This window comes from Lutjanus erythropterus, chromosome 3 (genome assembly GCF_056507025.1).
Source record: "Lutjanus erythropterus isolate fLutEry1 chromosome 3, fLutEry1.hap2, whole genome shotgun sequence".
Taxonomy (NCBI): Eukaryota; Metazoa; Chordata; class Actinopteri; order Lutjaniformes; family Lutjanidae; genus Lutjanus; species Lutjanus erythropterus.
This window is the reverse complement of record NC_139319.1, coordinates 1,868,464-1,882,231: the sequence shown is the minus strand read 5'-3', so window position 1 is coordinate 1,882,231 and position 13,768 is coordinate 1,868,464. Positions and strand designations below refer to the sequence as shown.

The following is a 13,768-nucleotide window of genomic DNA, read 5'->3' as shown; positions in this document are numbered from 1 at the left end:
ATGTTGAACAAAAAAAGGTCATGATAGCAAAGTAAAGCTTTTCATTGGGTATCCATGTAATCATCCACACAGCTGACATGAAAATGAAAAAAATATAGGGAGAGACTGTTGTCAAATTATTACTGTGGTTATAAGAGGATTTACAACCTCTGCTGTCTTTTTTTTATATAGTAATCTAAAAGTTAAAAAAGAATCTTTAATTTATGGTACTGTGTCTTATACCAGTGGTTCTTATCTGTCAGGAGGTCTGTGAAAAGATGATATACATAAAAACATCTATTTAATTATTCAACAACAGGCTTTATGGTTTAACTAATGTTTTCATTTGTAAATCTAAAATAGCTGAAAGATTATTATACATCTTCCTCCTTCCTCACACGTCACTCATTAACGATGGACACCAGCTCCCTCTACAGGGACATACATTAGGAGGGTCAAGTCAAATTCTTATTTGGATCGTCCAATATCATACATCATCAGTTTGCATCTGTACAGCAGTGTGTGACATCCCCTGTCGTGTAGACCATTGAAAGAGTAAGGAAAAACTTTTAAACAGGGGAAAAAAATGGAAGAAACCAGTAGATTTTCATTCTTGAAAGGGCTCTGAGGCTGAGAAAAAAAATGAGAACCTCAGTCTCAGTCTTAAAAAAAAACAGGAACAAGGTGCAGGTGTACTGTTGTAAAATGTTTATTAAGGTTTGCAAAAGCTTAAGTCTGGTCTGCAGGGATCGTCCATTAATGTACATTGTTTAGATACCGAGCACTGACTCTCAGGTGGAGCCTTTTAACACTCGGGCTGATGGGAAAATTTCCTCCTGGACTTGATCCAACTGACGTGAGAGTTTGTTCTGGTGATCAGTGAAACAAGTCCAGACACAACAGACACACCTAAACATGTGTAATTTTTAACTCTGAAGACTCTTCTGTGATCTAATCTAACAGCCCTGAAATAAATCCTCCCTTCATGAGGGTCATAATGTTTTTGTTGAAACTGTTGATCATTTTGGAAGCTGTAGTTTGTGTTGCTGTTGAGCTGTATTGCGTTTTATTGACAAGTGTTTCTGATATTTGGTTGACCCTCTTTGATATAAACTTAAGTTACTGCAGGACTGTTGTATCAGACTGCATTAGTCTCAGCCAGGTGAACCTAATACACTGAAAACAGGGCCACAAAACATGAGTTAATTATTCTTCTCCCAAGGTTTTCAAGAAATCAGCTTCTGTGTTAAAACCAGAAGAGAGAATCAAGATAATGAGACTTTTTTCGAATTCTTGAGACAAGTTGATTTTGAAACGGGTGAAGACGGAGGAAAGAAGAAGGAAAACATATAAGAGGTTGTTAGATGTATCTTTGACCATCATGAGTGATAATCTTGTACATGACAGTCAGTGTGTTCACTCTCATGTATCCAAAGTGTTTGGTTGTTGGTTTGGCAGCTGAACAGGAACTTCAGACTCCTCTTTCCTTTGTGCTGTGATCCATCTAGTGTTTGTTCTGCGTCATAACATCAGTCAGTGTCTACATGTGTAGACGTGTTCAGACAGGAAGAAGGCTGTCAGGTCTGAAGAAATGTTCAGAATTAAAATGAACTGAGAGTTTTCTGTATTTAGACTAATGACTGTTGGATGTCTGATGGATGAGGTTCTACAGTACCATTTGTTGTCAGTATTGACATTTTGGCTTGAATTGTAGATGTTTAAACTTGTCATTTTTGGAGCAGTTTTCATGTTAATCCATAGTTTTAAAAATGGAATATTCAGAATTTTTGAAAGTATATTTTAATATGAGAACCTTGTAATAGTGCTGTTAGTCATGTGACTTCCACTGGCCTTCACACACTCGAGGGATTCACAGGAAAAGATGCAGCATGTAATCCAGTGTGATCCTCACTGTTCACTCTGCTACAGCTGAACTATATTCACTCACTGCTAGCAGAAACAAACATTTCTTCCTGCACACATGCAAACGCAATGTATGTTTTCATTAAATACACCCAATGTAAGTCAGTCCTGTCCAGTGCTCGAGTCATTGCTCTCTCAGGCCTTGTGTTTAACAGTTTTACAGTTTCCATTTTGTAATTTTACATTCACAGATTTATTTTTCTCATGAGGCTCTTAGAAGTATTCATAAAACAATTCAAAGTAATTAACCAGACCACTTTTAGACAAAACAGAAAATAGCAATCACACCTACTCTATTAATTAACTTTATCCATAAACATTTAATGCCTGGTATAAAATAACACATACTGTATCCTGCAGAAACGTTAAGCATCTAACAGGCCTCAGTCTTAAATGAAGATTTATGACACACTGAAACAATCAGCTGCACAAAGAAAAAAAAATCTAGATATATTACAGCAGTTTTTGCAAATTTACTCAAAGTTCAACTTGTCATATTTGGTGTCTTTATAAAGAGTGTTTCATCTCGTTCAAACAGATATTCTCAATATAACGTTTGCATCACGACCCAGTCATCAAATTAATGTGTTACCTTTGAAATAGGATACATATAATCAAAAAGTGTAAAGAAATCAGCACCATCAGTAAACATATTCTGTAGAACATTAAAAACTAAGGTGTAGCCTGAATTATTATATATTATGTACATTTTTGATAATCAGAGGTGCAGAGTTTTTACCACCATCATTACGACCAGGACCAAAGTATGGGAAGAGTTTCTCAGTGAAGGAGCAGCCAGTAAAGGAGTAGATAAGATCTGCAGTATCTGCATCATAAAAAGAGATCAGACCTTCCTCATAATCCACAAACACCCCCACCTTCTCAGGCTGAGACTTAAGAGAGAGACGGACTGAAGGGTCAGCCAGAGCTTTGTACTGATTTCCATTTCTCAACCGTATACTCCAGTAACCATCCTGAGGACATGGTATGATTTGTTCCTTCCGGCTGATCGACTCTCCAGCCACTCCTAATGTCCATTTAGTCTTTCCTCTAATTTGAACCTCATAGTAAGATCTGCCTGAAGAGAAACTCTCCTTTGCTGAGACCCAAAGATGATAAGAAAATGTCTTTGGGTTGTCTTGGACATTCTTGTCCACATCACCATGACTCACTTGTTTCCCATCATCAGACACGTTGAGCTCAGGATGTGCTGTATCAGGATCAAAAGTCACATCCACTGCATACTGCTGGACCCTCCTTAGCTCTGACTCAGCAAGAAGCATCTTCATCCTTTGACTGAGTGTCTCCTCCAACTGAGACAAGGCTTTCTCTAAAGTCCTCGCATGTAATGGACGGATTCTGACCTCTGTCCAGTCCTTTGAGGGAGGTGGGTCATGGATGCTTAGGGCCTGGATACCCTGGAGAAGATGGAGGTGGTCTTCAGAGTGTGAGAGCTGTTCCAGCTCAGTCTTTCTCTTCATCAGCTCAGCGATTTCCTGCTCCAACTCTTTGACGAAGGCCTCAGCCTGTTTTTCAGTTGTTTTCTGTTTCTCTTTGATCGTGTCGGTGAACTCCTTCAGGCCTCTCTCAACAGACTCCTTCAGAGCAGTGAAGACCTGAACACCTTCTGCTATCTCGCTGTCTGCATCTTCTTTACTGAGGTCAGCTGAGCGTTTGATCTCCTGAATCTTCAGGCGTTTCTTCTGAATCGTCTGCTGAATTTCAGCCTCTGTCTTCCCCAGCTCTGCCTTGTTTTCTTCATATTCTTCTTTCAGAGGAACAAACTCATGTGTCTTGTGGTCTAAAACAGGGCAGAGCATGCAGACACACATCTGGTCAGTCTTACAGAACAGCTCCAGAGGTTTATCGTGCTTCGTACACATCCTGCCCTCCAGGTTCTCCACAGGGTCGATCAGCTGATGTCTTTTCAGGACTGACACTGTCAGATGAGGCTCCAGGTGAGTCTCACAGTAGGAGACCAGACACACCAGGCAGGACTTCAGGGCCTTCAGTTTGGCTCCTGTGCAGACGTCACAGGGAACTTCTCCTGGTTTGGCAACTTGTTGATCTGAGTTGCTGCTGCTGGATTTCTGATGAGCTGTCTGTCTGAACTGAGCAACCATCTCAGAGAACAGAGTGTTGACTCTCATCTGAGGCTTTGTGTTAAAAACCTCTTTACACATGGGACACTGGCACCTGCCACTGATACTCCAGTGTTCAGTGATGCAGCTTTTGCAGAAGTTGTGTCCACATGGTGTGGTGACTGGATCAGTGAAGACATGCAGACAGATGGAGCACAGAAACTGATCTTCAGATGGCAGAATTTTTGCAGCAGCCATATCTACACATGTAGTCTGAAAGAAAAAAAAAAACATTAATTATAAATATAATATATATTTTAGATATAACATGTCATCTTCAGTAAAATAATTTTGAATTATATATGCAGTGTTTTGACTTGTAACAAGCTGTGAGCAACCACAACCATTTAAGCCGTGCTGGCATCATGTTTCGTAGATCAATATTTGTTGAAATATTGGGCTGCTAACAAAGCTCTGCTTACACATTAACTCCTCCCTACTATAGACCCATTTTTGTCTTTTTTAAGGGGGTGACGGGACTTTTAGGGGGTTGCTTGAATGGTGGCTAATAGGACCACGAACAAATCTACACCCCTCACTTTTTTAAAGCACACACCTACCAGAAATTATACTGTTCTCACATTCTCATCAGTAGTGAGCATACAACTTCTGCATGTCACCGCCTCATTATGAAGGGCCGCCCCAAAGACTTTGTATTGGCTCAGAAAAGCAGTTTTTTTTCCTCCCTAATTGTTTCCACCAGATTTTAGCAATGAAAGCAGGGAGATTCTCTTTGGTCTTCTGTGAGTTTAATCTCGGAGCTGAGGCAAAGAGCAGGTTCATAAACAACTTTTTTAGGTTAAACTCATCTAGAAAGTGACGAGAACAAGCATCAGGCACACAACACTGAGGAAAGGCACCACCCTTGGGCAAAATACCAACTTTTGGTAGTCAGAAGTGATCAGAAAACAAGAATACCAGGAAAGTTGTCAAACTGAAGTCCAAACCACAGAGACTCTGTTTCCAGAGAACAGAATAAAAAACAGACTGTTTAAACTAACTGAATACTGGGCCTGTGGACAAACAGCCTCAGTGTCGGTATGAGATGAAAAAAGTGGAACTGCTTTGTGTTGTTGAGAGTGTGAATATGATCAGCTGTACTCACCAGACTCTGCTGTGTTGTTGAGAAACACCTGATGAACTCAGTTTCAGTTTTCTTTGAGAGAGAGACAGATATTTGTCTCGATTGCTACGTGTCTTCCTCTCTGACAAACGTTCAGTTTCATTCCTGGAGTGTGACGTTGAAGCTCTCCTCTGTTCAGTGTTGCTCCGCCTCCTCCTGCAGCTCTGTTGGGAGGGTTTGTTTCCTCCCTCTGATGACTGTGCTTTCTTTTACTTGTTATATTGTTTGGTTGATACTTAAACAAACAGATGGGAGGAATAAGCTTTGTGAAAAGGTGTAATTATGTGCGCTGAAACTCCCTCATGCTGTGTAAAAAGCATTTTGCTGTGAAAATTAGTATATTTTAACTGGTAAATAAATATAGGGAGAGACTGTTGAGGATTTTTAACCTCTGTCTCTGTGGCACCGCAAGGGGAACAAAACAGTTTTATTTATCTGATCTGTGGACAATCCAAACAATTTAAAATTGGCTCCTTCACAGTATTTCATAATAAAGTCTTAAATTATTTTCTTTCTGCATAAGATGTGATGATTTGGATAATAAACTCACTACAGTCACATGTTGTATCAGGACTGTTTGGTGGTGGTTGTGGCAGCAGTACGGTGACTTTGGGCTTTTCATTTCTTTGTGTTTGGATCCATCTAGTGGTTGTTGTAGAAATATTCAGACATCACTAAGGCCGCCAGGTCTCAAGAAATGTTAAGAATTAAAATTAACACCCTGTTTTTCTCCATATACACATGTGCTCAGGCAGTATTTTGACATATGAGACTAGTCTTACACTTTGGATATCGTTATGATGTTTGTTTTAAAGTGATCAGTTTTCACCCACTTAGTCATTGTATCCACATTACTGATGATTATTTATCTAAAATCTCATTGTGTTAATGTTACCGCTGCAACTACCGACTATTTTCATTGTCAATTAATCTATTGATTATTTTGTCAATTAACCAATTAGTTGTTTGGTCTGTAAAATGTCAGAAAATGTTGAAGAATGTTGATCAGTGTCTGAAAGTTCAAATGACGTCTTCAAACAGAGATTTTCTGTTTACTGTTAGAAAGGAGTAAAGAAACCAGATATGGTCACACTGAAGAAACTGAAATCAGAGAATCTGACGTGTCTGTGCACGACCTTGCAGTTTTGTCCAAACTCTGCAACTTTGACCAATCATCGTAGCGTCCTGACAGTTCTACCACTTGCAAACTTGACACATTTATATCTCAGTGATGTATTATCTACTTTTTATTATTTGCATTTACATTTTTATTTTTTATTTTGTCAGGGGTACTGAAAAGAAGACAAGATTTTTCATTCTAATTGGCATTTATCAGTGCTCTGTACACTTTCTAAAGCAGTTTTGTACTTAAGACTTTGCCTCATTAGGGGCTTTTCTTCATCTATTGTAAAGCATATTTTGTTAGAATTGTTGCAATCCTGACCCCTTTCGGCACGGTTACTTAGCACAATGCTGTTTTGTTCTTCCGTTTTTGTGCAATTCTCATTGCAAAAAAAATCGCAACTTGTCAGAAAATGTGTCATGAAATGAGGCATTTGAGGCCGCAATGATCCCAGAAAAAGTCTGCAAAATCCTGGAGGGACTGTACAGTACCTCACTATAATGCAAACATGTCTTTCTTTCTTTTTTTTTTTTTTGAGTGATGTAGTTCTGATTCAATTTTTATGTTGTGCTCAGCCACATTGTGACTTTATTGTGAAGCTGAAAACTGTACAGCCCTAATCCTTAGCAAGGCAACAGAGTGAGGAAGAATAAGGAAATATGAGCAACGAGCTGCAGGGTCTCAACAAATACAGACACCACAACACGTTAGAGGGTCTTAAGTGATGATCATTTCTTTGAGCTGCACTTGTTGTTGATGCGTCTGAGATATTCTTTTATCTCTTTGGACCTGAAATTCTCCAGATTTTTGATTATTTAAAAGGACGGGGTAAAGTATCTCCACCGGGTTCCCAACACAATACACCTCCACTGTGTGTGGCTGATTCATGGTTATCAGCAGAGTGATTAGTGTTGAAAGAGGTGTCACATGACCCGGTGTTAGAGCTTAGAGCGCGGCACCAGGAGGTCCGTTAGCACAAGGTTCAGCCTGACTGGTGCAGTGAGAGACCATTAGCTCTGGACAACCATGGCCAGCAGGAACAAGAAACCAGGTGAGTTTGGTCGCGTTGTTGGATTCTGCAGGCGGCTCAGGGAGGACGAGATGAGAGACAGGTGGACACCAGGTGGTTTAAGACAGTACAGGCAGAAGTGTCGTCCAAACACGGTGGTCAGCCAGCGTTTGTCCAAATAATCTTCTCCTGTTCTGCAGAGACTGTGTGTGTCTGTCTGTTCTGTCTGTTAATAACTCTTATGTCTCTCTGTTTGTTTTCAGTTGATGCTGATGAGATTAAGAGGCTAGGGAAGAGATTTAAGAAACTCGACCTAGATAACTCCGGGTCCCTGAGTGTGGAGGAGTTTATGTCCTTACCGGAGCTCCAACAGAATCCCCTCGTGCAGCGAGTTATCGACATATTCGACACCGACGGAAATGGAGAAGTCGACTTTAAAGGTAAATAAATCATGAGACGGGCATGTCCTCTGTTCTTTAGTTTCAACTTTTACTCTACTGTTGACCTCAGTCCTAAAATTGACCTGTTGGCATTAAAGATATGGTTTTCTGTCCCTGAATTCAGAGAGACAGTTCACCCAAAATCAAAAATACATATTTTCCCTCTTATCTATAGTGCTATTTATCCATCTATACTATACTCCCAAGTTAATCCCCAGATGTCACGGTTAATTATGTGATTATTAGCAAATACTCTTTTCATGTAGTGGCTGGAAATTACCCACAAGTTTCATGGTAGCTATGTGATAATTCACCAGTGTCATTTTCATGCAGACTTACCATGAAATACTTTTTAAAAGTATTTTTTTAAAAAGTGCTTTTCAGGACTTGAAGAGTCTCTTTCCTCAGTTCTACTCTGGTCCTACAAACAAATAAGTTTCAAAGAAAGTACAAATCATTTTGATTAATGTGATGGACACATTTTTGTGTCAGAATGTAGTGTAGTGATGTTTGGTCATTTTCTTTGACCAGCAACAGGTTTATTATCTTAACTTACTAGAGATCTTGAAAAATTCAGCACAGCCCTGAAATGTAAGCAGTTGTTCTGAACTCTGTCCTGTTTGTTCTGAAAATGAACCGTTAACCAACAAGAGCTGTCTGGTCAAATTTAGTTATTAAAAATGTCCCGTTCCTTTTTGTAACATATGTCAGAGTATTATTGATGTCTTCACTTGTCTGTTGCACTGATCAGACAATCAGAAATAAGAGACTGTTGATGTCATTCAGCCTGTTTTAAAGCAGATGACAGAGGGGGGATTAGTGATACAAATATCTAAATTCTGGATATCTGACATTTTTCATGCATCTTGTAAACAGCTGGGACACTGTGTCCTCAGAATCTGTAGCTGATCTTTGTAATATTAACAAATTATATACTCATTAACAAATAATTAGTCTGAATTATTCTTTACATTTTTCTGAGACAACACACTCACCTCCAGCTGTCCTGTCCTGACTCTCACCCGTCCTCATGTTGTCCCCGTCTGAGCTGCAGTTTGACCTGATGATGCTGTTTTCTGTCCTTCAACAGAGTTCATTGAAGGAGTCTCCCAGTTCAGCGTCAAAGGAGACAAGGAGCAGAAGTTACGCTGTAAGTGTCCAACATCCTGCAGTTTGTTTCTCATGTCTGGTGCCTCTTTATGATCATTGAACTCAGTTATGTTTATGTAGACAGACTGAATCTCATGTAAACATGTACTTTAGCCACCTCTGCTAGTTTTCAGCAAAAGCCAGATTTTTTTTTAGGACGTACACTTTATTTAAAAATCCAAATGTACGTTCTTTAAAGTACATTGAAACATGTTGAATCGCACATTGTAATATTTTTTTCTTGATGAGAAGCCAGAAGAACCTTTTTGTTGCTCTTTGAAATGCTGCATGTGTTACATCTTTAGACTGAGTCGACCTCAGTATCACGAGGTGAATTTCTCTGTTCATGGATGTAATGTAGTCAATACCTTTTTCAATACCACATGTTTAAAAATATACAATATCCTTTAATTTTTAGTACTGAAAGTACCTGACAACTCAGCAGCTTTGACTCAAACAAACCTCATAAATAAACGCTGACATCACTCCTCCATGTCGCCTCTTTGACCTCAGTCGCCTTCAGGATCTACGACATGGACAAAGATGGCTACATATCCAACGGGGAGCTCTTCCAGGTCCTCAAGATGATGGTGGGCAACAACCTGAAGGACACCCAGCTCCAACAGATCGTCGACAAAACCATCATCAACGCAGACAAAGACGGTGACGGCAGGATATCCTTCGAAGAGTTCTGCGCTGTAAGTACAGATGGTTGAGGCTCATCTCCTGAGATGGAGTTAAGATTTCTGCCACAACTTAACCCTCATCTCAAAGTGCATGACGGAAGGAAAGAGGTCAAAACTACAGCAACACTTTCTGTATAAAGTAAAACTTTTATTGTGAGACCAAGTCCACAAGCGGAAACATGATGGTCTCTTTGTTCTGTGAAGTGTTGCAGAAGTTTTGGCCTCTTTCTGTTGAAAGCAGCTGTTGACTCCTGCTGGAAACCTGAAAGTGATTTATGAGCCAAAAGAGCTGATAATAATTCTCTGTTGGTTTGACACTATGAGCCACACTGTTCACTTTTGAACAGCAGGATTAGTACCTGGAGCTTTACTCTCTGTAATAACAAAAAATGTCATTTCACTTGTAAAAAGTTTCAATATTATTTTTAAAAATGCTAAATAACATCCAGCAAGACGGTGAAAAAAGCTCAATAATCTTCAACAAGAACTTATCTAACAAGCTAATTAATCACCTGAAGATGTCGGTGCCTCACCGTTGAGCATTCGACTTCTTTGCTGGTTGCAGGCGTGCTAACGTTAGCTGCTGCTGGTGAAAATGTCTGGGCTTTCAGTCAAACCCAGTCCACTCCTCAGGTTTCAGATTATTAGATATCGTGAGTGTTTGACCAGGTGTTTCCTCAGGTTACATGTGCTGCCTTCGCCTGCTTTGCATTTCACATTACAAAAATTGCAGCGAGTGTCGTTTGCGTTGAATCTGGAAAAGTGTAACCACTGTGACTGAGAAGCAGAGGTGACGTAGTCTTACTCTCTGTCTTTGTGTCTGTACGTGAAGTACAGGTATATCAGTTTGGAGCCAGTAAATGTTCAGTAAACAGCCTATTACTCACAAATAAAATACATCAAGTCTGTGTGTCCCCCTCCTCCCCTGAAAATAATGGATTAACAAGCACCTCTCTCCTTATGAATGTAACACCAGAGAGCATGTCGACTAAACGTACATTTTAATTCAGACTAGTCTAGTCTAACAGTAAGAAACCAATCAGAAAGCAGCTGAAATTGAGCACAATTTGTTAATTGATAATGTTAAACACTGTCAGAAAAAATACTGTGTATTAAGATCCATTTGAAGTCGTTAATCAGTCTACAGTCACTGAAACGTATTTTAAATGCTGCTGAAATGTGTACAAACATCACACATTAACCAACAAAACATGACGGTGTCTGGGAGTAAACAACATTGTTTACCTGGAGCTGACGTTAGCTGACGCACAGCGTGGCTTCAGTTTAATCATATAGTCGACTAATCGTTCACATCCCTGATGCAACATACAATAAAATAGTAAATACTGAGTCGGTTCATTGATGTATGATTTTAGCGAGGGGGACTGCTGTGATCACTGGAACTCACAGGAAACTACAACGATTGGTCAGATTTGCAGAGAAATTGTGGTGATTGGACAATATTGTGTGTGACCTCACTTCCTCCTGTCTCCTCCAGGTCGTCGGTGGATTAGACATTCACAAAAAGATGGTGGTGGACGTCTGACAACTTTGTTTCGTTCCCTCCATTTACTGAAGAGCTGCTTGAAGACGTCGTCCAGCAAAAACGCTCGTGTCTGTTTTCAACGGAAGTATTTCCTCTGTGAAAAATCCCCTCCTCACCTTCCTCCCCATCCTCCTCCTCCTCCTCTTCCTCCCCCCCCTCCCCCCGAGCCTCCAGAAGCCAAACTTTCACCAAGGTTTTTTTTTTTTTTTTTTGAACAGGAACTCAGTGACTCGGCGTCGCACTTTAAAAGCTGACATACGGCTTTTTAATGCAGAGCGACGGTTTCAGTTTGGTGAAGGAGAGCTGGAGTGTGTGTGTGTGTGTGTGTTTGAGTGTGTATGTGCTCTGTATGTTTTACTGGTTTTTCGAGGTATGTGGGTTTTTTATATTTATTTTGGTGTCATTATTTTTTTTTGAGAATCAAAGAAAGTCTATCTTAAAGAAAGTAAACTTTAGCGGACGGGTGTAGTTAGCGGTGATGTTACTTGATTTCAGAACAACACAAACAGCATGAAGTGCCAACAAGAACTTATTGACATGCAGTTGAATTTACAGGTAAAATCTGTGTCTTTACTTTAGAGATGTAATTGTATTATTGAATGCATTTATCTTACTGGACTATTGTATTATTTACACTTAAAGAACAGCTTGATTTTACAGTCGTGTTCGGCTGCATTTTTTCAGAAATAAAGGGGCAATTAAAGGGCACTGCATGTTTTTAAATGATGCTCTTTGGCTTACACGAGCAGCCATATTTCTTTGCTTTTTCAGGTAGTTTTGTGTTATAGAGCACCAAGTCATATAGTCCAAGTTATATAAGGACTTACATGTTGACCTAAATGTTATTTACAAGTTGGGAAGTGGTAATAATGATAACCATGAATGCCTCATACCGTCAGGGATGAGTTGATGTTAGTCGGGAATCTGCTTCACATAAATGTTTGTAGATTTACTGCAGGAATCTTCAGTGAAAAGTGGGGAGCAAGTGGACGATTGCATGTCCGAACAAACACAAATAAAAGTCTCATTTTTATGAAATAAGGTCAGGCTTTTTGGCTTCTGCAGTCAGCCAAGAATATTTTTCTGTGCATTTGAAGAAAATTAAAGGGTAATGTCTGTACTTTTCAACCTGGAGCCTATTTTCTCCTGTTCTTGTGTCAAAGTGACAAATCGGGACAAAAGTTTATGAAATTGGTCCGATATTGAGCGAGAAGCTGCAGCTCTCAGCCACGAAACAAGCTGCAGTGTTATCCTTCAGGGCAACCGCGCACCGTCCAAGTGCATCCTCTAAAAGTGTGTGTTTGTGTGACAACATTTCAGAAAGATCTACAGAAATAGACTATTTTAAAGATCCTTTTTGTTTGTTTTGTTTATTGCTCTCACCAAACTAACCAGACTCCATTTACAGAAACGGCCATTTTATCGCCATCATCTTCATTCAAACTCAACAGAAACTAAATAAAATTCACCAAGAACAGCTCGGCTCGTCTTTCCACTGCTCCAACAATCACTAACTGTGTTTTTCCTCAAAATAAACTCTTAAATTCACAGAGTCAGATGTGAAAATATTCTGGCTCTACGTGCCGTTTGTCCCCACGGCTCCTCTGAAGGTTTATTTCAACCAAACCAGAGTTGGTGATTGTTGGAACAGTGGAAAAAGAGTTTTAATTTGTTTCTGTCAAATTTGAATGAAGTCTGTTTCACGATGACAAAGTTACTGTTTTTGGAGGCAGCAGGGTTGCAAATTCTCAGCATTTTCCATAATCAATCATTGGTAACATTAATGATGAATTAATTGATTAATAAAAATTTTGCTTGTACTAAACAATACCAAATGCATTTTTCTCTCCTCAATCAAAGTTTTGTTTCCATGGCAACGTTCTCTGACAGCGTTACATGGCCTACAAATTAAAAACATGTACTTGAACATCAGATAATAACCTCTTATATTTCTGATCTTTATCAGATAGCAGATTGATTAAATTTTACTTCATATATAAAATAATTAATGATCCATTAATTGATGGTTGATTGTATCCCTAGATGAGAGCAATAAATCTGCTGTTTCTGGTTAAACAAAAAGGTCTCTGTAGTGATTCTCTCCATGTTGTCAGACACAAACAAACACTTTCAGATGAAGCGCTCTGCCTGTAAAAATCACCTTGCAGCCTGTTTCACAGCCGACGGCTGCAGCCGTCTCACTCAGTACTGGACCACTTCTGAAAACTGTCCCATCAAAACCCATCAGGTTAAAAAATACCCTTTAAATTAGGAAGTATACAGACGTTTCTCCTACATTTATCAGTCATTCTAGAGAACTGGGACAAATCATGTATTGATATATATGTAAAATAGATGTAATTTTTAAAATGTTTTGGTTTCCTTTAGTTTTTGAATTTCACACAAGAATTCAGAACTTCAGATCTTCAAAATCTAAAATCTAAAATTAAAAATACCTACTGATAACTATAATCAGTTTTGTTTTACATAAGATTTTTCGTGTCTCAGATTTCTGTCAAATTTTTTACAAAAACATGATTTCATCAGGCACAAAAAGGGTCAGCTATACCCTGAGGACCCCGTGTCAATGCCTGGTTTAGAAAAGGCAGGAATACTGCTCAAACACTGATAAACTTGACTCTCTGGACT

General features: G+C 39.3%; 2 protein-coding genes across 2 annotated transcripts in view; one reads left to right on the top strand and one right to left on the bottom strand.

The window, feature by feature from the left end:
- The window catches only part of ppp3r1b (protein phosphatase 3 (formerly 2B), regulatory s1ubunit B, alpha isoform, b), a 31,043-nt gene extending 19,767 nt beyond the window's left edge, over positions 1–11,276 (top strand). The window contains exons 3-6 of the mRNA XM_084714638.1: positions 7,562–7,738; positions 8,829–8,888; positions 9,401–9,585; positions 11,072–11,276. Coding sequence (XP_084570764.1) covers positions 7,562–7,738; positions 8,829–8,888; positions 9,401–9,585; positions 11,072–11,119 — 470 coding nt within the window. The 3' untranslated portion in view covers positions 11,120–11,276. The remainder of the gene's footprint in view (positions 1–7,561; positions 7,739–8,828; positions 8,889–9,400; positions 9,586–11,071) is intronic.
- Positions 2,482–5,332, bottom strand: LOC146329357 (E3 ubiquitin-protein ligase TRIM39-like). The gene is made up of 2 exons (XM_084714624.1): positions 5,149–5,332; positions 2,482–4,256 (listed from the first exon to the last, which is right to left on the bottom strand). The coding sequence occupies exon 2, from the start codon at positions 4,239–4,241 to the stop codon at positions 2,595–2,597; it is 1,647 nt and encodes a 548-aa protein (XP_084570750.1). The 5' UTR covers positions 4,242–4,256; positions 5,149–5,332; the 3' UTR covers positions 2,482–2,594.
- Positions 11,277–13,768: the final 2,492 nt, after the last annotated feature.